At 44.8% G+C, this 27,861-nt stretch overlaps 1 protein-coding gene and 1 pseudogene across 1 annotated transcript in view; one reads left to right on the top strand and one right to left on the bottom strand.

The window, feature by feature from the left end:
* The window catches only part of ABCC4 (ATP binding cassette subfamily C member 4), a 220,749-nt gene that overhangs the window by 60,335 nt on the left and 132,553 nt on the right, over positions 1 to 27,861 (top strand). Inside the window, exons 5-9 of the mRNA XM_060128752.1 lie at positions 14,041 to 14,130; positions 14,669 to 14,832; positions 16,202 to 16,327; positions 18,066 to 18,315; positions 24,711 to 24,812. Coding sequence (XP_059984735.1) covers positions 14,041 to 14,130; positions 14,669 to 14,832; positions 16,202 to 16,327; positions 18,066 to 18,315; positions 24,711 to 24,812 — 732 coding nt within the window. The remainder of the gene's footprint in view (positions 1 to 14,040; positions 14,131 to 14,668; positions 14,833 to 16,201; positions 16,328 to 18,065; positions 18,316 to 24,710; positions 24,813 to 27,861) is intronic.
* Positions 11,690 to 12,227, bottom strand: LOC132508891 (large ribosomal subunit protein uL30m-like; annotated as a pseudogene).

Below are 27,861 nucleotides of genomic sequence, written 5' to 3'. Positions count from 1 at the left end.
CTCAGAGCATGGGAGGTGGGCCCGAGCTGGGGGAAGGTGGTAACTTCAAGCCAGCTGAGCCTGGATTGAAGACAGCTGTTGATCTCCAACCCCAGTCAGTAGTGAGAATGTATCTCCCAGTTTCCAGTCCTGCCCTTGTCTTCGTGCCTGCATGTTACAGGTGTTCTGACCTGGGGCAGACAGCATGATAATCTCTCTAAGCAGGTTGATCTTGTCACATGGCACAGAGATTTTACGTATTATAAAATGCATAGGGCACAGATAGTTTTCCTTAAGAGGCTCCTTGATAGCCTAGTGGACTGTAGGTTTCCTGACTTCGTGTGCAGTTTGTAGAGCTGCGGCCGTTCCCCATGGTGGATCCTGACGATGGATGGTTTGCTCTGAACGCCAGGTGAAGCCAGAGCAGATAGTCATTGAGCTCACTGAGTGTTCTCTGCTGCTTGTTTACCCAGTGCAGACTTTCTTGCAGAATCTAATTAGTTCGAGCAGATTTCTTATTGTGGCTGAAATCATCCCTCTCTTTACTGTTACCCAAAGGATAGTTTGCAGGAGAGATTTGTCATTCTTTGTTTCAGCTTCTAAGATGAGTTGACTCCCTGCAAACACCCTAGTTTCCCTTTATCCTTTATTGTAGATCTGTCTTACAAGAATTTATGTACAGTTAATCCTGGATATTTGTAGATTTTGTGTTTGCGAATTCGCCTACTTGCTAAAATTTATTTGTAATTCTAAAAATCAATACTTGGGGCTCTTTCATGGTCTTCTGTGGGTACGCACATGGTCTCTTAAAAGTTTTTTGTCATGCATATTCCCAGCTGGGGTGAAAACAATATGTGCCTGTTCTCATACTATGGAACAGATGCCCTCTTTGTGGTCAACTTAGTGCCTTGCTTTCCACATTTTTGTATTTTTTGGGGGGTGATTTTGCAGTTTAAAATGGCCCCTAAAGAGGGCTGAAGTGCTCTCTGGTGTTCCTTAGCTGAGGAAGACTGTCATGTGTCTTATGGAGAAAATATGTGTGTAGGTGAGTAAGCTTGGTTCAGGTATGTGTTACAGTGCTGCTGGCTGTGAGGCCAATGTTCATGAATTTACAACAGCGATTAAATAAAGGTTAAGTAGAAACATACGTAAAACAAGGTTATGTAAGTATTGAGATGGTGAAGATGTTGTTACCAAAGGCTGCCAGAACCCTAGCCCTGTACTTCCCTCAGGAGCAGTGAATATTCACTAGTTGACATTCACAGTGACTGTAGAACATGGACATTGTCAGTAATGAGAATCGACTACTGACTCGAGGAGGTGGTTTCTATAGATCTACATCCTGCCTAGAGAAATATTCTTACTTACCTTAGATCTATTTTCAGTCATCTAAGTGGTGTAGTTCTATTTTCAGTTTGGGGGGACATACATGCTCGCTGTATCCACACTGTTTCTATTTCGTGGTTTCAGGTAACCATCATCTTTCTGAGTGAAGGACCCTTTCTCTTTCCTTTAATCCTGTCTCTTAAGACTCCCTCCTCCTCTCAACCATTTTATTTCTTTTTCAGACACTTCAGCTCAGTCATATATATATACATATATATATATATGTATGTATATATATACACACACACACAAATTTATTGATTTATTTTTATTTTTGGCTGCGTTGGGGCTTCGTTGCTGAGCGTGGGCTTTCTCTACTTGCGGTGAGGGGGTTTCTCACTGCGGTGGCTTCTCTTGTTGTGGAGCATGGGCCTTAGGCGCGGGGACTTCAGTAGTTGCGGCCTGCAGGCTCAGTAGTTGTGGCTCGCGGGCTCTAGAGCACAGGCTCAGCAGTTGTGGCACACGGGCTTAGTTGCTCCGTGGCATGTGGGATCTTCCCGGACCAGGGCTTGAACCCATATACCCTGCAGTGGCAGGTGGATTCTTAACCACTGCGCCACCAGGGAAGTCCCAGCTCAGTTACATTTTAAGATCAGTGGTCAGGACAGCAGGCATCCTTTCTCACAGAGCCTAAGCAGGAAGTAGAAGGAGGCCTTCCAGGGTGCAGGGAGTGACCAAGTTTGCAGACTCCTCTGAGCGATGTCTGCTGTCCTGTGCGTAAATGGAGCCTGACTTTAAAAAAATCTATGCACTGAGTGTGCTAAGAGTGAGCGGGGAAGGAAAGGTTCACCTCCTGCAGCACCTCCCTCTTCATCCCACCCTTCCAGTTTCATCTCCCTCTGAATTTGCTCCTTGGAGTGTGGAAAGCCGAGAGTAGAAAGCTTTGTCACTGTCTCAGCCATGTGATGTTGTGTTCATAGCTCTCAGAACTTTTGTTTTTATTTAAAGCTAATTCTGTTTCGGTACAGACAGTATATTGCTTTAAATTTAGACTGGACAGTATGAAATGACAGATGTTCAACTGATTTGGGCTTATAAAGCAGCAGTTTCGTAGGGTTCAATCTGATATCTTGCTTACTAGTCTGTGGTTGTATTGTATTTTCTTTCCGAAAATATTGAGGGACCAGCATCTCGAGTATTGTTAAAGTGAAACAGCGTGGTATTTATGGAAATAGAGGGACTCCCTTGAAGCACGTGACACTTTGTTTGGACTTTCTCTTCTAATGGTATTTTCTAACTTTCTGACAAAATTAGAATGAACTAGTAATGCTTCTTACACTGTTCCACACTTTTACAATATTTTAAACACACTTTTTTCCTTCTTTCTCTTTTATTTCTGATATAAACTTGAATTGGATCTGTGCATTTTGTGAAGAGTTAATCTCATCAGGGGGCAATGGCAGTTGTTCTGATTTGCTAGGGGAGAGCTAAGAGGAGCCGTTGGGTGAAGGTTTAATTTTCTGTGGGTGCTCCTAACAAAGCAGCTTAAGGAAGGAGAGGAGAGGCTGTTTGGTTTACCTTTGTTCAAAGGGGATGTTTCTGCTGCTGGAGAGTAACGGGTGTCAGCTGTATTCTACCACCTGATAACTGTCTGCTGTGTGGGGTGCAGTGCACGCTGGAAGGGAATGCTTAGCTCAGTGATGCCCAAACTGCTGCACGATGGATTCATGAAAATTTAAAAACAACACTGATACCCAGGCCCTCTCCGCAGGCATTCCATTTTAATTGGTATGGGGGGGAATTTTATTTTATTTTATTTTTCTCATGCAGCATGTGGGATCTTAGTTCCCTGACCAGGGATTGAACCCGTGCCCCCTCAGTGGAAGCGCCGAGTATTAACCACTGGACTGCCAGGGAAGTCCTTTTTTTTTTTTTTTCTCTTTTTATTTTTGTATGGGGGGAATTTAAAAAGATGCCAGGTAATAGCCATAGGCCTCAAAGGCATGTTCAGCTTAATTTTTTTTCTCATGTCTAATAACCAAGACCTTCCAGTACATAGGGTTATCATGTGGGCTGCAAGTGTAACCTTTCCCAGTGGAGATACCCTTTCATAATTGCAGCTGTGGACCTGAAGGGTGGTGGCTGTTCTATAGGCCTCCTGTGTCTCAGATTCCGCGCTGGGAATCTCGTGTGCACCGAGCGATCAGGTGTTGAGCCAGGTGCACAGGTACTTTGTAGAAGACATTGTGGCAGGTCGGATAGGGTAGAAGACTGTGAGTGTGGACTCTGAGAACAGCCAGACCTGAGATCCAATCCTGACTTGGCTGTTTGCTAAACTGTGAGTGAACTCACTTCTCAGGGCCTCAGTTTCCTGAGTTGAAACGTTGGAGTAGAGGATATCTGCTTCATGGGGTTTTTTGAGCATTGGATAAAATAACTCCTGCAAAGCACTTTTTACAGAAGTCATTTATTAAATTTAGGAGGGTGGGCGTCATACGCATAACAAGACTCTGTAGTTTGACTGCTTTTGTATGAAGCCCAGCTTTCCTCTTTGTAGATGTTTGCCTTAGGCAAAGTGCTCTAAGCCTTAATTTCCTCGTTTGTAACAGTACCCATGGGTGTCCCTTTTCTCAAAGACCAGTCTTGTACTGCCAGTTATCCAGTGCCTACCAATGTGGTTGCAGTGGAAGTGGGGCTATTCCACTATCAGCTACTCGGCCATTCATCAGAGCAGCAGTCTCTCCACTGCATTTTTTTGTTTGTTTTTTTTTTTTGTTCTGCGGTTCGCGGGCCTCTCGCTGTTGTGCCCTCTCCCGTTGCGGAGCACAGGCTCCGGACGCGCAGGCTCAGCGGCCATGGCTCACGGGCCCAGCTGCTCCACAGCATGTGGGATCTTCCCGGACCGGGCCATGAACCCGTGTCCCCTGCATCGGCAGGCGGACTCTCAACCACTGTGCCACTAGGGAAGCCCTGAGCATGCCATTTTTGAGAAGATGGATTATAAATACTTTTTCTTTATTTTTTTTATTTTTTAGAAGTACGGAAACACGATACATTTTTTTAAAATGTGATAGAAGTCTTTTTTCCTCCACCCTTTTGGGGGGCCAGTTGATTTGTATTGTCACTAAGATTATCTTCTCTTGCCGAACCCTAAAATGTATATTTATGCATGTTCTTGGATCTCCTTTCTCTCCCTGTCATGGGGTTTCCAGCACTCTCCATGGTTTTCCTTCTTCCTGTTGCCCTACTAGCTCACCTTTGCCACAGCTGTGTGGTTCATCTTTCTGTTCGCTTCTCTTGCTTGGTAAACCAGTCATCAGGGTTTCTCTTTCAAACGGAGCAGTTGGTGGTGGAAGGGTCTAAGGGTAAAGGGTCTTTCAGCCAGTATCTTGGAATGTGACCTCACTCTGAACATACGTCTATGAATTTGCCTTATCTATTCCTGGCATTGATATCATAGACTTTATTAATTAAACTGTAGTCATTTTCCTAAAACAGTATATATTGACCACCATCTCACTCGTGTAAACACCTATTTCTAGTTCATTGTTTCAGATTTTCTGGGATGTTCTCAAGGACCTCGGGCACTTCCGGCCCCCCCACAATGGGGAGTAGTATTTAGCATGCTGTGTGGTCTCCAGCAAAGGGTCTGGCAGTCTTGGTGGCAAGACTTGTCATAATGGGGGCCTGGCCATATTCTGCTTGTCTTCACCGTGCCGGAGCTCTAGGGCTTGGGGGGATTCCCAGGGTGCTGCCTCAGGGACTCATCCCCCAGAGGGGATGAGGTCAGAGAATGTGAAGAAACTCCTGAGGAGTTCTCGTCCTTAGCCTGACCTTGGGGTAGATATCACAGGCTCCCATCCCCCAGTGGTTCTCGCGGTCCGTGTTGTGACTGTCTCGTTCAGAGGCTCACTTGTCAGCTCTGTGTACGTGGCATTCTGGCGAATCCAGGAGGTTTTGTGGTAGAATGGTAAAAGGTGGCCAGCAGAGTTTAAACGACAGCTAACCGTTCTTCCAGGGCAGGAGGTGAATGCCACGCCCTTCAAAGCCTGCAGAGAGCTCCTGAGTAGTTGTGTTGGCTCGCGTACCAGCCGTGGAGCATCAGGCCAACAACAGAGAAAGGCAGTGGAGTTGTCAGGTGAGAGAGCAGCACGTGGTTGATCTCGCATTGACTTTCTTTTCATTTCCTTCAGTAGGTTTTTTTCCTACAGAACCATAGAGGGAATGTGTTCTGTTTTATAGAGGTCAGTCGTGTTCATGGGGGCGGAAGATATTAGGCAGATTTTGGCTTCTCCCCTCAAAGCGGAGATTAATGGCTTTGGATTGTGCAGTCATGAAAGTAGGTGTGACAGCATTACTAAGCACCTCTGGGCAACAATATGGGAAAAATACAGCAATGTTCTGCTTTAGGTGAGCTAAACATATTCTCACCCTAGTTGCCTGTTGGAGTAATACCCAGTGTACCTAGAAACTGCATTGTCTGACAGGCTCAGCTCTGGGGGGTAGGGCCGTGAACCAGGAAGTAAGCCAGAAGTGCAGAATAAGTGACACAGTGCCTGTTTTCTGTTCTGAAAGTCCTTTATGTTCTTACTCAGAGCCTGTTTACTCTGACTCACTTACAGTATTACGAAGCCATATCCTAGTTGAGAAACAGCAGTAGTTAATGGTGAGATAGTCTGTTGAAGGGATAGCCTGATGGCAAAGGGACAGGATAGAATGACAATGTATGAAAACCCCAAGAAGCATGGCCATTTTGGGCACTTCGCAGGAGGGAGGAGCGTCTCCACACTGAGGATCATGGGCCTCGGAAAAGAGTCGTGTTAGTGATGAGGAATCTTCATCATGAGGTTGATGAAGTACAGCTCCCATCTTCTGTTTTAAAGGACTATTGGAGAACGGTTTGGGGAGCGTTTCTATTAAAATGAAGATTGGATTCTTAAAGGGATAATACTTTTCACCAGTCTGGAAAACTCAATTCTGTGGAAAGAACGTACTTTTCTCCTCTGCTCCTTTGATGGTTATATTTATCTGCCCACACTTGGGTTTTGTGTTTCACGAAGTCTGCTGATTTAAAATAATTGAGGAAAGACACACTGTTTATTTTTCAGATGAATGACTAATATTTCTTGCATTTCTTTTTTAAAAAGTTGAACAAAATCGATGTTTTGGCCTAGATTATAGAGTTCTCTTATGACCCCATATGTAATTTACCACCCCCCACCTCCCATGCCGTAGGAACCCACCATAAATGGATCCTTGCTTGGGTGGAATTCACAATTCATAATATTGTTCTTAAAGGCCATGCGGATTCTAGTATAATCAGTAATTAGATATTCAGATTGTTTTCTCGTTTTTATGTATTAACAAACAGCAGCGCAATGAACCTGATTAAAGCTAAACCTTTGGAGGCATCCTTAATTTCTCAGGGTGTATACATTTTAAGCCTTTTGATATGCCAGATTTCCTTCTAGAGTTAACTGTACGTTCTCTTCAGTGAAACGAGATGGCCCTACACCCTTGCCAAACATGGATGTCACATTTTGAGTTTCTTTGAATTTGAGTATTTGCGAATTTTCATTAGCCTTTTGTGTGTTTTGTAGTGAATTTCCTGTACATGTTCTTTGCCCTTTAAATAAATTGGTAGGCCTTTATAATATAATTCTTATCTATATTTAGGTGTTCTTGAGTTATTAAAGATTAATAGCTTACTAACTAATTTAGTGTCTGACATACATGGTGCAAATTTGATTCCAGTTTTTTGCCTTTTATTCTCATGGTGGAACTATTTTCTTTCACAAGGAAAACAGATTTAACCAAATAGTATCCCCTTGTAAAATGTCAACTTAAAGGAAAATAGAACCAAAACATTAGCGTTTATTTGTATGTTTTTCTCTACACTGGATGTGACGTGTTTTTAACTATAACATATACATTTTATTAGAACTGAACTTTAATTTTATACATTAATGAGGAGCAGCGTGTGGACTGAAAAAAAAAAAGCACAACCTAGAAGTTGAGAGTTATATTTTATTTAGCGGACTCTGTCAGGACCTCAAGCCCTGGAGACAGGATGCTCGCATCGCTCTGAGGGACTACTCTGAAGGGCAAGGGGGTGCAGGGGGCGAGGCAGGATACAAAGGGGTTTTTGCAACAAGGACTGGGTAGTCAGAACATCAAAAGATTACTGTTCATTAAAGAAAACCAGACATCTCAAGGTAATGAAATTAGCTTTTTTCCGTGTATAGCAAGATGCAAGTCTGGGCTCATTGAAATCGTTCCTTTGACGTGCACCCCAGCTATCTGGGGCCAATATCCTGTGCTTTCTCATCCTTAGTCTCCTCAGGGCGCACGACAGGGGTGGCTGCAGCAGTTGACCGCCTCATGACCGACCAGCATCCTGTGTCCATCCCGAGTCCCCTCAGGGGACCGGCAGTAATGTGGCAGCTTGGTGGCTGCAACATCCTTAGTTTAATGACTTGGCAGGTAACATTTCTCTCCTTCGAAAGTTGTAACTTTGCTTCATTCAAAATAAAAACCAAAACCAAGTAACTGAGTGCCCATTCTTTGTCAGGTATGAATACTTTCAGTTTATTTTCTTATGTGCAAAATAGGAAAAGATTCTTACAAATACGGTTGTTTTCTATTCAGTGTCTGGCTTGTAGTATGTGCTGAATAAATGGTAGCTGTGTTTATGATCATGATGACATAAATGAGTATGATGTCTGTGCACTCAGCTAGCTGATAGCTCTTGAGGGCAATAGACATGTAATTGATTACCCATTTTATTTCCCTTGTGATATTTTATTTGTTTCCAATATTAACATTGGAAATATGTTAATTTCCAAATAGTTGGGCTTTTTAGATAAGATATAAATTATTGATTTCTAATTTAATTCTTGTCATCAGAGAACATTCTGAGTACCATTTTTATATTTAGAAATTTATTGAGATTTATTTTGTGGCCCCAGCATATGGTCTTGGTGAATTTACAATGTGTACTTGAAAAAACCTGTCCTGTAATTGTTGGGTGTGGTGTTCCATAAATGTCCGTTAGATTAAGTTGGTTACTTGTTATTCAAATCTTCTGTATTGTTACTGATTTTTTGGGGGGGATGGTGTCTACTTGTTACATTTACTGAGAAGAAGGATGTTAAAAACTCCTGCTATGATTGTGGGGTTTTCTGATTTTTCTCCATAGTTCTGTTGCTGTCTCATATACGTTGCAGCTCGGTAATTAGATCCATACACATTTAGGAGTGGTGAATTGACTATCCTATCATTATGAAATGTCCTTCTTAATCTCTGGTAGTTTAATTCCTTGACTCAAAAATCAACTTTGATAATAATATAACCTCACATGATTTCTTGCGCCTACTGTTTGCATGCCACATCTTTTTCCATCCTTTTACTTTAAAAAGTGTATCTCACATATACAACAAGCTGGATCTTTCTTTTATTAATCCATTGTGAGTGTGGCAGTCTCTGGCTTTTAACTGGAGTGTTAGTATGTTTGCTTTTCGTGTAAATATTGATGTGATGGGGCTTAAGCCTTTTACTTACTGTTTATTTTCTATTTGTTTCCTCTTCCTTTTTTTTGGGTGGCAGGGCTCCATTCCTGACTTATTTCAGTCAATCAGATATTTTTTAGTATTCCATTTTGATTCCTTTGTTGGCTTTTTAGCAGTATCTCGTAGTTTTAATCTTGCTTTAGTGATTAAAATAGGCATCTTATTATTACAGTCTTTTTTTGCATGCTAGTATTGGATTACTTTACATAAAATGTAAGAAACATCCTATCCCTTGTACTATTGTTATCTATTTTACATCTACATACATGGTACGGTGTTACCATTATTTTGCTTTTAAGCAGCCGTTTGTTTCGCAAAGAAATGGAAAGGAATAACGCAATCTCTTATATTTACCTGTATCTTTGTTTGTCATTTTGGTTTCTCTATTTTTCTACAACTGAATTTCCGTCTGGTACTATTTCCCTTTAGCTTGAAGAATATCCGTTATAATTTCTTAAAGGTCAGGTTGGGTGGTGAGAAAGTCTCTGAGACTTTGTCTGAAAATGTCTCAATTTCACCCTCATCATTTGAAGGATATTTACTTTTGTTGGTTATAGAATTTGGGGTTGACAGTTATTCTTTTCTTTCAGCACTCTGTAAATTTTGTTCCACTATCTCCTCCTCCTTTTAAACTGAGGTATAACCGATATACAGCATATTAGTTTCAGATATTCAGCAAAATGATTCAGTATTTTTGTGTGTGTGTGTGTGTATATATATATATAGTGTATAGTATGTATGTGTATATGTGCGTGTGTGTATAGAAATGATCACCACAGTAAGCCTAGTTAACATCCATCACCATACATAGTTACAGAATTGAGTTTGTTAAGTCAGCTATTAGTTGTATTATTTTTCTTCTGTATGTAATGCAGTTGTTTTTCGTGGGCTGCTTTCAAGACTGTTACTTTCTGGTTTTCAGCATTTTGACTGTGATGTGCCCAAGCATAGGTCTCTTTGTTTTGATCCTTTCTGGGGTTTGCTAAGATTCTTAGGTATCTAAATTAATATTTTCTACCAAACTTGGAAAAATTTCAGCCATTATTCCCTCAAATATTTTTTCTTCCCTATTTTGTCATCTTCTCCCAGGACTCCAATTGCATGTGTGTTTCATTGCTTGTATGCTCCCATTGAACCCTTAGGCTTTCTTTTCTTCAATCAATCTTGCTCTCGTTCTGTTTTCTGTTTGTTCTTCAGGTTGTAAACTTAAAGAAAGGCTTAATGAATCTGGGCACAGAGCAATGGAAATTATCTGATATTAAAGTTATCTAGTGAATTTTTCATATTGTACTTTTTAGTTCTAGAATTTCTGTTTACTTCTTTTTGATAGTGTCCATCTCTCTTCTGAAATTACCTATCCAGAGAATTCCCTGGTTATCCAGTGGTTAAGACTCTGTGCTTCCACTGCCGGGGGCCTGGGTTTGATCCCTGGTTGGGGAGCTAAGATCCCACAAGCTGTGTGGCGAGGCCAAAAACAAAAACAAAAAACAAAAATAATTACCTGTCCATTCACTTGTTATAACCATATTTTCCTTTAATTCCTTGAACATAATTATAATAGTTGTTTAATAGTTCTTGTCTGCTAATTCCAAAATCTGGATCATCTCAGGGTCTATTTCTAATGCTTGTATTTTTTTTCCTCTTTATTATGGGTCAAATGTTCTTGCTTCTTTGCAGGTCTAATAATTGTCTTATTATGTTGGGTGTTATGAAGTATACATTATAGGAAGTCTGGATTAAAGGGTATTTGTTCTGATAGGGAATTCCTGGTAGATTGGTCTTATTAGGATTGGCTTATTCATTCTTTCTATCTTTCTGTTTGTCTTGTCTGTCTATCTGGGGCAATTATTTTCATTTTGAACTTAGTCCAAGTGCATGGCTCTACAGCGTAAGGCATGGCCTTCCTGGCAGCTAAGTGAATGTCTGAGGCGCTTAAGAAGAACTCTTTCTTCTAGGTAGGCAGAAACTCTAGTCTCCTGGCATTGGCGTGACCTCACAGAGGCTTCATGGAGTCTGACCCTGCTCACGGACAGTGAAGTTCTGGCAAAGCCCCTTTGGTAAATCCCCACAAGATATTCTGGGTCTACCCTCTGCTATTCCTCCCAAATTCCAGCCGTTTCTGCAACTTAGAACAGTCATCTCTTCCTCTTCAGTTCAGTGAAACTTTAGTTCTGCTTGGGCAGAAGATACCCCCAGGCAGAAAGCCAGGCCAGTAGTCCCAGGCTCTCCTCTTCTCTAGGCTTACAGTTCAGCCCTGCTTGTCATTCAGTGCCTGAAAACAACTGCTTCCTATATTTTGTCCACCTTTGCAGTTTTACAATGGCGGGCGAGTCCAGTACCAATTATTCTTTCATGGTTGGAAACAGAAATCTGGTAGTTGGCTTGTAAGCTGTGTCTTCTCATTAATAATATTACCGTCACTTCATGTTCCCTTTTTTATCCTGTGTGGGATATGACTGATTTTCTTTTGACAGATCCTTGATTTCTCTGTTGGCTGCAGTGTTTTGTTTTTTTGTTTCGTTCGTTTGTTTGTTTTTAGAATTTAAAACATATTTTAGGGCTTCCCTGGTGGCGCAGTGGTTGAGAGTCCGCCTGCCGATGCAGGGGACACGGGTTCGTGCCCCGGTCCGGGAAGATCCCACATGCCGCAGAGTAGCTGGGCCCGTGAGCCATGGCCGCTGAGCCTGCGCGTCCGGAGCCTGTGCCCCGCAACGGGAGAGGCCACAACAGTGAGAGGCCCGCGTACCGCAAAACAAACAAACAAAAAAACCGTATTTTAATGAGAACACTTTCTCACCATCTTTAAATAGAAATGACTTGCCCTTTTTACTCTGGAGCTGCGAGGCCATCAGGACTTACTCACTTCCTGGTCCATGGGGTCCTGAAGCCGCCCCGCCACCAGCTCTGCAGCGCTCCTGAGACACGCGCTGGACACGTCCTCCTCTGTTGGGAGACCTTGTGGCAGCTTCAGGGGCTTGATTCTTATCAGATGTTTAACCCCTTTCAGTTTTGCTTTCACCGAAGGGGATTCTTGTGAGCTTGAAGGGTATGTGCTTTTTGTAACCCAAGCACCTTTATTACATCTTTCTCCCAACGTGGACGCCTCTTTGTACTTTATATTCTGGCAACAGTATGCAGTTTATGAGGTCGCTGTGGATCCCCACCATGTTTTTCACGATCTTCAGGTGAAGGCTGGAAAACTTTATCTGGAATTCTTGACTTCGCAAATTTGTGACGAATCCAATCTGTACAAACGAGGGGCTCCACACCTTTTGTCACCATTTGTAGTCTGCCTGTGGGCCTCTGAACTACTGAGCGCAAAATCCCTGCCATGAGTGTGGTGACTGTTCTCCTTTAGGGACAGCAGTTCCTAAATGTCTTTCAGCCTGAAGCTCCCCACTCAGGGGAGCCAGAGTAGAGAAAGGACTTGTTTTTTGTTTTTAAATTAATTAATTAATCAATTAATTTATTTTTGGCTGTGTTGGGTCTTCGTTGCTGCGCACAGGCTTTCTCTAGTTGCGGCAGGCAGGGGCTACTCTTTGTTGCGGTTCGCGGGCTTCTCATTGTGGTGGCTTCTCTTATTGTGGATCTCAGGCTGTAGGTGCGTGGACTTCAGTAGTTGTGGTGCACAGGCTCAGTAGTTGTGGCTCGCGGGCTCTAGAGCGTAGGCTCAGTAGTTGTGGTGCACTGGCTTAGTTGCTCCGCGGCCTGTGGGATCTTTCCGGGCCAGGGCTTGAACCCCCATCCCCTGCACTGGCAGGTGGATTCCTTACTGCAGCGCCACGAGGGAAGTCCCTGGCTGCAGTGTTATATTTGATTCATGTTAACTTTTGTTCCAGAACCAGCCTTTTGGTCCATCAATTCCAATTATGTGCAGTTGTCTTGATTTTTTTTTGATGATCAGTTGAAACTCAGAGTTTGGTACACCATTCTGCCTACTTTTAGTTGTTCAAATTAGGGATAAACTAGCTACTTCCTTCAAATAAGTATTTTCTTCATGAGGGATTAACATGTATTTGTATGTAAAACAGGCTTTAAACCTATTTTCAAGAGAGCTTTCAGAAGTTAAGGCACAGTATGGTTTCTTTCTTTCCTGTAGTGGCATCTCCCTCCCTCCCTCCCTCCCTCCCTCCCTCTGTCGCTCATATTTGCAAAGCATTTTTTACCTTTCAGAGTGTTTTCAGTGGCCCTTTGCTACCATTCACACATCTCTACTGCACAGTCTGGTTACCTCTTGACTGTTTCACTGACCCCTAATTCTCCTTTCTTCCAAAAATCTCCTGGCCAATCACTTCTTCAGTTTAATTTTCCTAAAGCTGAGTTTCTCTAATGTGAAAAAACACTGACCGTTCCATGTTGCCTTCCAAAGTCCTTAGCTATTTCCCAGACCACCTTTCTAGCCAGATTTTGCATTTTCCCTCCCTGGAGTCTCTGCATGGGTTCCTCTCACCCACAGTGCCCTTCCCTTCTCTCCATATACTTTATCCTTTTCGTCGTCCTAGCTCCTCCCTCACCACAGTGTCACTTGGTAGAAACCTTCACCAGTTCCCTGTGCCACCGTATTTACTGTTCACACCTGTATTACAGGTGTTGGCATATATCTTGTCCCATCTCCAAAGACAAGAAGACATGACTATCAGTAAATGTATCTCCAGGAGCACCTGGTTTCCTCCACGTAGTAGATAACAAATCTGCCATTCACCTCTCATACGTCCCCTATGATCTTATGCTCGGTGAAGAGTTATTTCCGTTCAGAGAATGAGGAAACTGAGAATACAGTGTGGAAATGATGTCACACACAAAATTAACGATTGATTTGCAGGCAGCTCCCCTGCCTTCATCTAATACGGCCTAAAATTCCTTTAGCTGGCTTCTAAGTATGAACCTACATCCCTTTATATTTGGGGCATGTCCAGGTTCATCAAAAAAAAAAAAAGGTGGGAGATTTTGCGTCGGCCTCTGTTTGCTGTCCTTGTGGGCATGGCTGTCGCCACATTGAGGAGTCAAAGGGTAAACATGGGTTCCTAGAGCCCTGCTGTCAGGGGTCATGCTGCTCGTCCTGACACCACTCAAGACCCCGTGAAAACGTGCTCTGTTTTGTTATGTTCTAAGAGTGACTTGGTATCACCGCAGGGATCCAACTCTCTGTTACCCTCTCTTGTTTCAGGCACTTTGCCTGAGTAACTTGGCCATGGGGAAGACCACCACAGGCCAGATAGTCAACCTGCTGTCCAACGATGTGAACAGGTTTGATCAGGTAAGCTGTCCCTGGGGGGATCCTTTTCCATTCCCTGTCCTTACTGTGTTTAGCTTTTTGGGATGCCAGGTGGCCAGGATTCTTTTGAAGACATAAGACAAAGAGTTCTCTTTATTCAACTCTCATTTCTTCTGTGTGCCTATGAGATGTAACAATGTATATTGTCCTTTAGATGAGAATTTAATTTTTCTAATAATAAATCGGCAGCAGTGTTCTTGCCCAGCGTGGTTAGCGTCTCTAAGGGTGCTCCTGGAGTGGCCCTGCTTGACAGGGGCGGACTGTGAGGAAGCCCTGAGCTCATTTGTGGGATGGACAAAACTGAACTCTTCCTGGCACTGCCGGTCCTCCTCTCCCTGGACGTCCCTGAGCATCACCTGGGGTGGATACTTGATTTCTGCTTTAGCAGGTTTAAAACCCACTGTGATCATTTCTGTTTAGGTTCCTGTCTGTTCTTTGACAGAAGATTGTTTCTAAATTGTGTCCTCACTGGTCTGGTTTTTATACATTCCTAAGAAGGCTTTGTTTTTCTTCTTTTAAGGTAACGATATTCTTGCACTTTCTGTGGGCAGGGCCACTGCAGGCTATCATAGTGACCATCCTGCTCTGGATGGAAATAGGAATATCATGTCTTGCTGGGATGGCGGTTCTAATTATTCTTCTGCCTTTGCAAAGCTGCATTGGGAAGTTGTTTTCATCACTCCGGTAAGAGAAACACTGGTGTAAAAAAGTGTTAATATGCAACTGGTAACATCCACCATCTGCTTGATGCTTTTGTTCAAAAACAAAACAAAAATGCCTTCTTTGGTCTCTTTGCATGTGCTGTAGACCCTTTAGGCTTAGCCAGTAGATGCTCCAGCCTTAAGCTGAGGTTTGATCCTGAGGCGGGAAAGGTGACAGCATTCGCTGGCTCCTCCCGGCACCGTACCTGAGCAAGTAGCGTGTCCTTAAGCGGAATGTACATTGAACAGTGTTATTTAAGCATTATTAAATAGTAATGATCTTACAGGCTCAATTCCATATGCATCTATTTTTGTTATGCTTGTTTGTTAGAGCCATTTTCAGGTGTGTATATGTTTGCATCTTGTTTTTAATTCAATGTTTCCATTAAGCCCGAGGGCAAGATCGATCTTAAGTATGTCTGTATAAAGCCCCGCATTCCTAGCAGCCTGTGTGATAGAAAAGTGGCGGGTGACGAAGAGCCTCACGCTGCTTAGTTAGACGTGAAGCAGGTCCCAGAGGGTTGGTGGTTGGTCATTGTGCAGGTTGTCAGGTGATGGAGATGTTGTGCTGTTTGAAGCTCATTGAGTTCTTGTGTGTGTGTGTGTATCTTTCCGTGTTTTTGTTTTTTTTGTTTTTTGCCGATACGCGGGCCTCTCACTGTTGTGGCCTCTCCCGTTGCGGAGCACAGGCTCCAGACGCGCAGGCTCAGCAGCCATGGCTCACGGGCCCAGCCGCTCCGCGGCATGTGGGATCCTCCCGGACCGGGGCACGAACCCGCGTCCCCTGCATCAGCAGGCGGACTCCCAACCACTGCGCCACCAGGGAAGCCTCGTGTGGTATTTTTTTTTTTCTCTACTTGGAATTTCGTTTCCTCTTTTTGCTTTGGAGAGATGTTCCTTATCCTTTGAGGCCCTGTTCCGATGCTACCGGGTCTCTGAAGGCCGTCTTGTTCTCCTTTCCCAGTAGAATTTACAGCCCCATCTTTTCTGCTCCCCAGCACTTTACTCATATTTTATTACAGCACAGCCACTGTCTTCCTGTTAGAGTCGGCTGTCTTTCTGCCTCCCCTACCTGACCGTGACATCCTTGGGCAGATGGTTTGTATCTGATTAATTCTGGGTCTTCATTAGCGGATACTGCAAGTTCTCCAAGTTACTTCTTGAATTGGGCTGAATGGTTGGCTTCCTAATTGAAGTCTTCTCCATTTCTACTTTGAGTAGGACCTGCCTGTCTGCGCAAAAGAGCTGTAGGGAATCATTTGATCCCTGGTCTCTGGCTGTGCCACTGTTGCTGCTGATAAGGAAAGTTGGGCTGTGGTCACTAAGGCTCATCTCTCACATGTGTCCCTTAGGAGTAAGACTGCAGCTTTCACAGACACCAGGATCAGGACCATGAATGAAGTGATAACTGGCATCAGAATAATAAAAATGTATGGCTGGGAAAAGTCCTTTGCAGACCTTATTACCAGTTTGAGAAGGTAAGTGTTTGTATATATACAGCATATTTTCATAATTTATCTCATATTTACTGAATGGTTTAGAAGTCTTACCAAGTTTTCACATTAAGATGAACTTAACTACTATCCACTCCACCCCCAACATGTGGCAGTGGGGTTAAGTAGAACAGTGGAGACGTCATTTTAACCTGCTCCTCCATTTACCATCTTCTTAAAGGAAAAAAAATATATGCCTCTTACTTATACAGAAATTAAATTCCAAGCATTTCTGTCTTTAAAAAAAATATTTATTTACTCATTCATTCATTCATTCTTTTTTTTTTTTTGGCTGCATTGGGTCTTTGTTGCTGCACGTGGGCTTTCTCTGGTTGCAGCCAGCGGGGGCTACTCTTCAGCGCGGGCTTCTCATTGCCGTGGCTTCTCTTGTTGCGGAGCACGGGCTCTCGGTGAGCAGGCTTCAGGAATTGTGGCACGTGGGCTCAGCAGTTGTGACGCACGGGCTTAGTTCCTCCGCGGCATGTGGGATCTTCCGGGACCAGGGCTCGAACCCATGTTCCCTGCATTGGCAGGCGGATTCTTTTTTTTTTTTTTTTTTTTTTTTTTTGCGGTACGCGGGCCTCTCACTGCTGTGGCCTCTCCCGTTGTGGAGCACAGGCTCCGGACGGGCAGGCTCAGCGGCCATGGCTCACGGGCCCAGCTGCTCCGCGGCGTGTGGGATCCTCCCGGACCGGGGCATGAACCCGTGTCCCCTGCATCAGCAGGCGGACGGACTCTCAACCACTGCACCACCAGGGAAGCCCTGCAGACGGATTCTTAACCAGTGCGCCACCAGGGAAGCCCCCAAGTATTTCTTAATAGCACAGATTCCAAATAAACAATGATTTAAGATGTTGACGTCTAAAACGATATTTAAACTAAAAGTATAATTTATGTTAATGTAGCACAAATGGGGAGATTATATAAAGGTTGGGTACTTATATTGGGCCAAACTTTATGAGTCAGTATTATTCATTCCAAACAAAGCCATAAATATATTTTTTGCTTTGCTTTGTTTGTAGAGTTTTTTTCCATCTTTGACTTAAATATCTGATGAGTGCTTATACTCCAGCCCAGGGTACTTAGAATTCTCTGGCAGCACCGTGTCAGCTCTCACTTTGCACCTTTGTGGGTGCCCCTCCCTCTGCTGGGAATACACTCATCTTACTTCTTCTCTGGCCTCCGCCAAGCCCGACTGACTCCAGCTCATCTTCTCAGGGTCCACGTGCGTGTGACTTGCCCGGCCTCTATTGCTCCGAGTTACACGCCTCTGCTCTGCGCTCCCGCGGGGGCCGTGCTGGCGCCTCTGTCTAATGTCTTGGTGTCTCATAATTTTGGGGTTGTTTTCTCTATTCTTTTATGAGTTTGTCAACTCCTGGAGGGGATGGGCTGTGTCTTTCTGTCATCAGTGAGGAGCCCGGCACAGGACTTCTGGTTATGAATGGATGTTGACTGAATGTTCAAACCCAGTCTGATTGACCCAGAATGTTTAAAATGAGACACTAAGCCTCTGTTCAGTTGGAAGAGTGAAGTGGTGATGGAGTGTGTGGTCTTTGTGTCGGGCAGGCCCCGGGTGTGCACTGTGTAGTGTCTCCGTGATGTGAGGGATGGTTTATCTTCATCTGTGTCCACTCCCTAGGAAGAGGCCACTCACACAGGGCACTTGAATTCATGTCTTGGATGTTGATGCTTCTTTTAAAATCTATTTCCCGCTCTTTTCCAGGAAGGAAATTTCCAAGATTCTGAGAAGTTCCTACCTTAGAGGAATGAATTTGGCATCGTTTTTTGTTGCAAGCAAAATCATTGTTTTTGTCACCTTCACCACGTATGTGCTGCTTGGCAATGTGATCACGGCGAGCCGTGTGTTTGTGGCGGTGACACTGTATGGGGCTGTGCGGTTGACAGTCACCCTCTTCTTCCCCTCGGCCGTCGAGAAGGTGTCAGAGGCGGTCGTCAGCATCCGAAGAATCAAGGTTTGCTGACAAATAACTTTATTCACTTGTAGGTGGATTTTACCTAAAATGCCTCCTTTTATTTGGTGTCACTGTGTGCCGGTTAGGTGAGATCTAACTCTCACTGCCTAAGCTGGTGGTTGTTCCAGAAAGTCTTTAGTACTCCCGTCTTCTGACATAGGGTGCGTTATAAATATCTTAAGAGCCTGCTCATCTATGGGCAGTAGTATAAGTACCAGCGGTACAGGGCTCTTGTCGAGTAATGACTGCAAGACGATTAAGTTGTCTGAAAGTAGGAGAAGCAAACAGATCTCATCTCCTATGCTAACTCCACTGACTAGTCCTGGGGTGAATAGGATTCCTCTCTGGGCCGGGAGGGAATGAACATGCTGAGAGGTCTCTGTTCCTTGGGTAGGAAGCATGGCCTCAGTCTCACTTCATTCTCTGTGTTTAAAAATGGGTTCTTTCCTCCCTAGATGGTTTGCTTGTTGATTTCTGAGTATGCCTTTTCAATCTGCCTTTTAGTCCCTGTTCTCTTGTCACTTACGTGTAATCCTATCTCTAGCTGCCCTCTGCCCTTCAAACTTGTGATTCCTACCATACCCACAGTCTCTCTCTCTCTTTTTAATCTGTCTGTAAATTGCCAGGGGTGAATAATTTACATCACCAAGATAAGAACCTGTAGATACTTAAGGAGTTGTGTGTTTATTAATTGGTGTAAAATGAAGATAAATTGGCTTTGTGAGCCGGCCTGGGCGTGAGCTTGAGTGTCTGGGCTTTACAACACATCTAATTTGTTTTGTTCCTACTTCTCGATAGTGATGGATGGCCAGTAATAGATCTCTTGTGAAGTTAGATAGCTTTGGCTGTGATTTTTATTTGATCATTCAGCCGTCATAAAAGGTTATGATGAAGTTTCTATAATATAAAAAGCTATTGCCCATAAAACAGATCAGTTATATGGGGTCAGTTCTGTTCCCCTGAATTTCATTCTTTCTTTTCTTTTTTTTTTCTTTAATTTTATGTATTTATTTATTTATTTTGGGCTGCGTGGGGTCTTCGTTCCTGCGCGTGGTCTTTCTCTAGTTGTGGCTAGCAGGGGCTGCTCTTCGTTGCGGTGCGCGGGCTGCTCAATGCGGTGGCTTCTCTTGTTGCGGAGCATGGGCTCTAGGTGCGCGGGCTTCAGTAGTTGTGGCGCATGGGCTTGGTTGCTCCGCGGCACGTGGGATCTTCCAGGACCAGGGCTCAAACCTGTGTCCCCTGCATTGGCAGGCGGATTCTTAACCTCTGCGCCACCAGGGAAGCCCTAATCATTCTTTTTGATGGGGGCTTCTAGTGACACTGTTAAGGGATGGTCCATGCAGTTCAATAAAATTTCTTTTATGAAGCTTTCACATCTCGACAGAGGACATTTAGGGATATCCTTGAACTGTAGTGACGCTCTTAGTGACACAGTAAGCTGTCCAGATGGAGGCTTCACACGTGTGTTGTGCTGCTGTGGTTTTGTTATTGCTGCTGCCGCAGCTGCTGTCTTCAATCGGTGCTGCCGCGGTTGCTGTGTGGTCCGGGTGCTCCTGAAGCCTTTGCATGTCATCTCATTTAATCCTGATAGCAACTGAATGGGATAAGCATTAGTGTCCCCACCTTACAGATAAGGAAACAGGTTCCTATAACAGGTGAAATAGCTCACCTATCCTTACATAGCTGGTAAATGACAAGTAGGATCCTGCCCAAAGCCTTTTTGTTGTTGTTGTTTTTTTTGCGGTACACCGGCCTCTCACTGCTGTGGCCTCTCCCGCTGCGGAGCACAGGTTCGGGAAGCGCAGGCTCAGCGGCCATGACTCGCGGGCCCAGCCGCTCTGCGGCATGTGGTATCCTCCCAAACCGGGGCCCGAACCTGCATCCTCTGCATCGGCAGATGGACTCCCAACCACGGCGCCACCAGGGAAGCCCAAGCCTGGTTTTTTAAACCATTGTTACATTGCCTTCTTAGTACCTTCTAGCATGTGGAATTTCTATTTAAGTGTTGTTTTCATCATCTGGTCTTAGTCCGAGGACCTTCAAAGTTTCCATGTTACTTGCAGAATCAAAATTTTAAACTCTACGCTCCATTGGCAGCTCTGTTTCACAGCGCACGACCCTCCACTCTGCTGGGGGAGGGGGGGAAGACGGGTTGTCTGTGTGACCTGTCACATTCATCCCTGGTTTTGCCTCACTTTTTGGGCCTCCTGGGTTGCCTTCTTATCAGTCCTTGATTTAAGCAAATGCTGCTGAGCCTCCAGCAGCCCCATGTCCCTCTCCCAGCACTTTCGTTCGCGCTGATCTAGTGCTTCCATTTGTGTGCACGGCCAGCCCTGCACGGCCCAGCATCATGTCAAGGGGGGTGGTCGTGTTGTGACTCCCCAGGAGTATTCTAAGCCCCTTAACAGGAGAGATGGATTGTGGGCTGCTTTCAGTTTTGGGGCTGCAAAGTCACCTGGAATACTAAGGGGAGGAGAAGAGCAAGAATTTTTGTTCTTCCTTTTCCTGCTTCTCAGTTAGATGTGTTAATGCCTAATTAGAAGATGAGGACAGCAGCAAGAATGGAAGAAAACTAGGTGAGGTTTGACCATAGATGGGCTGGAGGCGTGGTGGGCACGTAGAGTTTAGAACAGAGTGTGGTTTAAGCCCGGCTGCCCCACTGCCTTCTGCAGCCTGGGACTCAGGAGACTGGATGGGCCATCTTCCAAGATTTCCACTCAGGTCATGTTTGGGGGTCCTAGGAAGAAAATCCACCACCCCTGGCTACCTTGGAGGTGGTGCGATGGTCCCCTTATTTTTCTCTTAGTAATGAAAGGGGACTGAAGGTCTTGGCATTGAGCTACTGCAATAGGATTAAAAATATCTTGTCTTAACTTAAACGCACTAAAAGTCTTCAGTGACTTTTACATCCAGTAAAATGTGTCTCTGAGGTTATATTGTTCACAAAGCTGCTTAGGTTTTCCCCTACCAGCCCCTGGGAACTCAGTCTTTTTGGCTGCAGTTCTGACGTTGATACTTTCCCTCATGATGTGTTCTGGGTCTGCACTTCATGGCTCTAATGGCAGTTTAATTTCACCTTTTTCATCAGCCTGAGTCCTGGGGAAAAATGCAATCAGCACTTCTTGCAACTTTACAAGCTGGTCATGTGTTGAATGGAGTCTCATTTAACCCCTGGAAGATTGTAACTTCTTTGCCTTAGCAGACCTATTATTTGTAGACAAGCGCTCAATAGATTTAATTCCTCATTTAAGGCTTACTTTTTCTTTTTTTTTTTGAAAGTGGGGAATTTCTGTTCTACCATACATACACTGAATATTGAGGTTTTTATTTTTTACTTTTTTGCGGTACGCGGGCCTCTCACTGTTATGGCCTCTCCCGCTGCGGAGCACAGGCTCCGGACGCGCAGGCTCAGCGGCCATGGCTCACGGGCCCAGCCGCTCCGCGACATGTGGGATCTTCCCGGACCGGGGCACAAACCCGCGTCCCCTGCATCGGCAGGCGGACTCTCAACCACTGCGCCACCAGGGAAGCCCTGAATATTGAGGTTTTTTATCTTGGTAACACGCTTAAGGTAAAATTGGAATTTCTGTTTAGACAAGATGTATAACATACACGTATAACCTTTTGCTCGTTGCTCTGTTAGCTCAGACTATGTAAGGCTGTAGCCATGCAGTCACCGGTTGGACTGATTTGAACAGCCATGTAGTCCGTTCCTTCCCTTAGCCTGATACCCATGATGGGCCAACTCTGTGCAAGGCTTGGTCTCAGATGGAGTTGGGACTGTGTAAGTGCAGGAATCACCCAGTGTCTCCCCTCTTTATGACTTTATATCCCTATGAGGATTCAGAGGTCGGGAGGTCAGTGCCAGCCTGGATCCTCCTGAGCTGGTTCCCAGGAGGATTAGCATTTGAGATGGCCCAGAAGGATGGGTGGCGTCGGTACTCAGGGTGTCCAGGCAGAGGCCACTTGGGGATGTGGACATAGGTGCTGATGGCTCACTGGAGGGGTTGAAGCGTGCTGGACACTCTCAGAGGTGTTGTAAGGAGATCAGGAGGGAGTGGTGTTGGGGGAGGGTCGGTGGTGCTGGGGAGGCCTGGGGAAGGAACCAGCAAAAGAAGAGGCATATCAGTATTTGAAATGGTTAATAGAAGAGATTCTGAAATTATGTTGTTTCAAGAGGAAAGGAGAATTGGGAGAGGGATGAACTGTGGCAGAACAGGCGAGAGCTGGTACCTGGCTGACGAGGGGAGAGGTGGTGTGGAGAGAGAACTCAGGCTGCAGTGGTTGAAAACCTGCAGAGGAGTCCTCAGACCACTGTCCATCCTGCCTCCTGCTGGACACGGGCTCGGGGCGGGTAGGAGCGGCCGTGCCCAGTGTTCCGGTTCTCAGTGAGCCTGGATGAGAGGAGGTGGGAACGAAAGGATAGCGTCTCCTGCCAGCTTGTCTTTGAGAGAAATGCAAGGATCTCGTCTTCCTTTTCCTTCACAGAAGCAGGTTTTTTTTGTTTGTTTGTTTTTTAAATAAATTTATTTATATATTTATTGATTTTTGGCTGCGTTGGGTCTTGTTGGTGCCCCTGGGCTTTCTCTGGTTGTGGTGCGTGGGCTTCTCACTGTGGTGGCGTCTCATGTTGCGGAGCATGGGCTCTAGGCACGGGGGCTTCAGTAGTTGTGGCACACGGGCTCTTAAGCGCAGGCTCAGTAGTTGTGGCGCACGGGCTTAGTTGCTCCGCGGCATGTGGGATCGTCCCGGACCGGGGCTCGAACCCGCGTGCCTTGCATTGGCAGGCGGATTCTTAACTACTGCAGCACCAGGTAAGTCCTCATGTTCAGTTTCAAGGTGTCAGCAGGGTCACAATTCCTCTGAATTCTATAAGGGGGAATCCTTTCTTGTCTCTTCTAGCTATTGGTGGCTGGAGACAAACCTTGGTGTACCTTGGTTCCTAACAGCCATCACTCCAGCCTCCGTGTCCATTGTCACATGGCTGTTTTCTGCTTGTGCGTGTCTCTGCGTCTCTCTTCTGATAAGGACACCAATCATATTGCATTGAGGGCCCACCCTCGTCCAGTGTGATCTCACCTGAATTTATTGCATCTGCAGCAACCCTATTTCCAAATAAAGTCACGTTTTGAGGTATTTGCGGTTAGGACCTTAACATTTATTTATTTTCATCGGGGTGAGCAGTTCTCCCTGTAACCAGTTCCATGGCTAGTATGATCCTCCAGGGTGTTAGGGACCCAGACTTCTCTCTTGTTACTCCTCTGCATGTGGCCTTGACCCAGCTGGTAACCTCCGAGGCCCAGGCCGTGGGGTGGATGAAGGTCCTGGACATTGTCCCTTTCCACCGGCCTGGATGTAGTCACGTGGCTACACCTATCTGCTCGGGAGGCTGGAGAGAGACGGCCTCCTTCCAGGCTGCCAGGCGCCAGCTGAAACCTGGGGTTTGTTTCTTGTTGAATCATGTGCAGCATTTGCAGGGCAAGAGGGAGTTTTCCTGTATATGATTATGTTAGTTCAGTAGTGGTTCGCAGGACTTGGTTTTATTCAACTGAATTGCATTGAATAGCTGCTAAGGGGTGTGAAAATAGCAAGCAGTGGAGGATGTGGCCATTCCTGCTGTCGAGGAGAGAGGGCGTTGACTAAGGAGAAGAGTGTGAATAGATGCTTGCAGACTATTTTTTAAGAGACAGAAAATAAGAGCATTTCATTTTTAGAACAGTGACTTGAGTGATAGTAAATGACAAGCAGTGATTGATTTAACGTGCGTGAGGAGTAAAGCAGAGTGTACTTAAGTGCCCAGGGAAAGGTCACGACCCAAAACAGGCAGAGCCAGGGTTTTCCTAGGTCTTGTGTTCCCAGCCTGTCCAGTGCCACCTGATACCTGCAGGCCTGGGAATGGCCTTCCTCTCCGTGTTCCTAGCAGTGTTGCATGGTGCTTGGCACATGGCGGGATTCAGTAAATGTTTACGGAATAATTCCCTACCAACTCTTCTGTTTATTGTTAGTAACACAAAAGTAAAACAATGGAAATATCAAGCTCTTAAATGTGTTGGAGTTTGCTGCCACAGCTTCTCCTTAGGGTGGAACCAGTACACTTGTTAAGAAAGTTACAAAGATAGCCTCAGGGCCAGGAACTCTTTATTTGTCATGTATGTAATATATATCATACTGTACCGTACACTATCTGTAGACTTTATTGTATATTGTTATAATAGTATATAATATTCCGCATATTACCTACTCTGTTCTGATGTGAACCTACACTTTAAGTACAGTTGGCAAAACGATATGTAGGCTGTATAAAGTTTTTTACTGCAAATTCCAAGAAAGCAGTTATTGTTGTTTATGCTTTTCTCCTGGAGTTTAAACAATCTGTGTTTTTCCTTTTTCTGTAGAACTTTCTGTTACTTGATGAGATAACACAGTGCAACCCTCAGCTGCCATCAGATAGTAAAATGATAGTGGACGTGCAAGATTTCACTGCTTCTTGGGATAAGGTAACACAGCCTGTGTACCAAGACTGTGACTGCTAAAAGACAGCAGATTTATTGGAGAACTTTGAGGTTTTACACCTGGTGCAAAATGTGACCTGCTAATTTCCTGAAAGTATGTTATAAAAATTCTCAAAATCAGGAATAGGTTTGCAACTACTGGAGATTAAGTGTAAAATCAGCCTAAGACATTTGACATGTTGCTCTCTCTCTCGTTTTCAAGAGAGCTTTCAAAGTATTAGCACATTTTGACCTTAAAGTCCATATGTTTGTAATGTTAGAATTTATATTGATTGTGGAGAAAAAAAGCTGCAGTATGGAATGGGTTAACTGACAAATATACAACCAGTTGTTACAGACCAGAGGCTTTGGGGAATCGGTGTACATTTTTTGCCTTGATGTTCTCAGATCATCTTATTACATACCGAGGCCATGATTTAGGACTTTGCTTTGGGGCAGGGTGGGGCTCCCCCATCCTAAGCTTCTCGATGGTTCTGGCTACTTTGGTGGCAGCCAGGGACGGGGAGGCGACAGCAGGAGGGCATAGTGAGCACCCGTGATTCCCAGTTGAAGGCTTGCACTGTGTGACAAGCTGACAGGGACAACTGGCAGTTCCGAACACTTGGTTTATTTATGACGTTCAGGCAAACAGGAAAAAGAGCAGGGTCCGCTCTCAAAACTGCACACCTAGTGCAGCCCCCTTTTCTGACGACTGAAACATTCCTGCCTCCCCGGTTCAGTGGTCCTCTGTGGATCACTCAGTGAAACAGAACCCATACCGCAGGAGAGGGCATTCCATGTGGGGAATACTTACGCAGAGGATGAAAGACGGGGGAAGAAAAAAGCAGAAAGGGCAAAATGAGATTAGCAGTGATTAGCAGTGGTGGGAAGCCACTCCCATCCCCAGGGCTGGAAGGACTCAAACGAGGTGGTGCCTCTACCAGAGGGTCCACCATCCGGTGCAGAGCCCAGGAGCTCGACTGCTGGTGGGAGTGGAGACCACAGTGCAAGTGTCCGGACTGTGCAGACTCCTCGTGTGTGTTCACGCCTGTCACACCAAGTGTGGTGCCACTTGCATCCTGTTCACCTACTTCTGATTCAGTACCTGCTTCCCCACCGACAAAACAGTAGTATGTTCCCAAGTAAACAAAAATATACCCTCTTAGCTTTCGCACATGGAAACTCTAACAAGGTACCGTATCTGGCCTGATAGTTTCTCCTACCTTAATAGTGTAGATTTACCTCCTGCTCGGTATTTCTCATCATAATACACTCGAAGCATTTATGAAAAGCACCACTAGAATTCCATTACGATGGCAACTCTTTGTGAATGGTAACACATACTTTGTATGAAACATTAACAAAATCTCTTGTACCAAACTACGCGGCATTATAAAATGAGCTGTTTTGTTCTTCTTGCAAGAACGGGATAACGTGCTCTCAGACTTCTGTGTAACTTGCAGTGTAGTACAGAACACCCTCTTCTGTTGTCCTGGCCTTGCCTATGGAAGGCTGTGCCCTGTGCTGGGTCATTCGTAATTAGGGCCTCTCAGGTTAGGTCATGGGTGAAACATCCCTCGGGTGTGGGGGAGTGGCACAGACCTTGGGGATTTTTGGAGAGAAGCAGAGTCTGAACGAATCCCCTGCTGGGTTGGGAGGCTGGAGATAGACATGGGTTTTCTAAGCTGCTCCGCTATACAGCCCCTTGGGCAGGTGGCAGAAGGTTTCAGGGACCCAGGTCTCATTCATGAAATGATGGGACTTGGTCTCAGTCTTTAAGGTTTAAAATAAATGGTCCTGTGGGAGCCTCCAAGGGACAGGGATTTCAAACTGTGTCTGGCAGCTGAGTGGGGCTCAGCTGATGATCCTGTGTAATCCGCATGCCCTGAGCCTGGATAACCAGGAGAGGACAGGCCTCAGTACCATGGGCTGTCGAGTGCTGCCCCCTTCTGGTCACGGCAGAGCAGTGCCCGATCCTGAAGCCTGAACAGGGAGGGAACTCGGTGTCTGGTCCTGACACACTGTGAGGTGTGGTGACGGAGCTGATGTTTGTAAGTGGCCCACTATTTTGTCGTCTTAACTGAGTGAAAAGTGGCAAAATAAGAACCGTAAGTGTCAGAGAAGAAGTGGAGAAGCTTAAATGTTTCTCATGTATTAAAGTCTAGCTTCCTATTTACCGATAGATTTGTAATTCCTGTAACATCTGGGGCTAGTGTTTTGGTGATGAAGAGCTTCAAGCCTGAACAGGGAGGGAAGTCCATGTGTTTTGCCCTGACAAACTGCAGGGCTGCAGCAGGAAGCTGTGTTTGTAGGTGGCTCATTATCGTGCAGTCGCAACTGAGTGAAAAGTAGCAAAATAAGAATGCAAGTGTTAATCAAAAAGAAAGGAGTGGAGTAGCTTTCAGAAGATGTCTCGTGTTAAAATATGGGGCTAGTTATTTTGATGATTAAAAATAATTATTTTTTCAGTAGCTGCCCGTATCTATAATCAGTTCAGTTCTTTCCAGAGAAATCTTCCATTTAGAACATTATCCAGACTTCTTATCCAGACCCTGTGCTTTTATTAGTCTTTTGGGCATTTTACTTAATCATACGTAACCACTTTATTTTTTTTTAACATTAGCAGTTAACATTTTTTTTTAAACACTTAGTATATGTAAAGAAATACACATACCCCTAAGTCTCTTTATGATAGAATTTACAGTTTGTTCAAGAACATGACCTGTGATTGGCACGATGAGTACTTTATCCTTCTCCTTTGTGTTAGATTGTTTGCTGTGACATGTACCTCCATGGTTTGTTTTTGTTTTTTTACGGTAGAAGTACTTTGTTGTCCCTATTTACCCGGAATAGGTAATGCATGTAAGGGGTACAAAACTGAGGCTTGATGACTCTAACCTACTGTGTTATACATAATCCCCCCGCCACCCCCATCCCCCCCTTCTTTTGGTTGTTAAATTGAATCTCTGGTGAAATTGGAGCCTTGACTGCCATTTATGTGACTTTATTTATCAAGAGCAACTTTATCATATAAAGTGCCCCGTTGCTTGCTGAC

Source organism: Lagenorhynchus albirostris, chromosome 18 (assembly GCF_949774975.1).
Source record: "Lagenorhynchus albirostris chromosome 18, mLagAlb1.1, whole genome shotgun sequence".
NCBI lineage: Eukaryota > Metazoa > Chordata > Mammalia > Artiodactyla > Delphinidae > Lagenorhynchus > Lagenorhynchus albirostris.
Note: the sequence above shows the minus strand (reverse complement) of the source record. Positions and strands in the feature narration are given on the sequence as shown.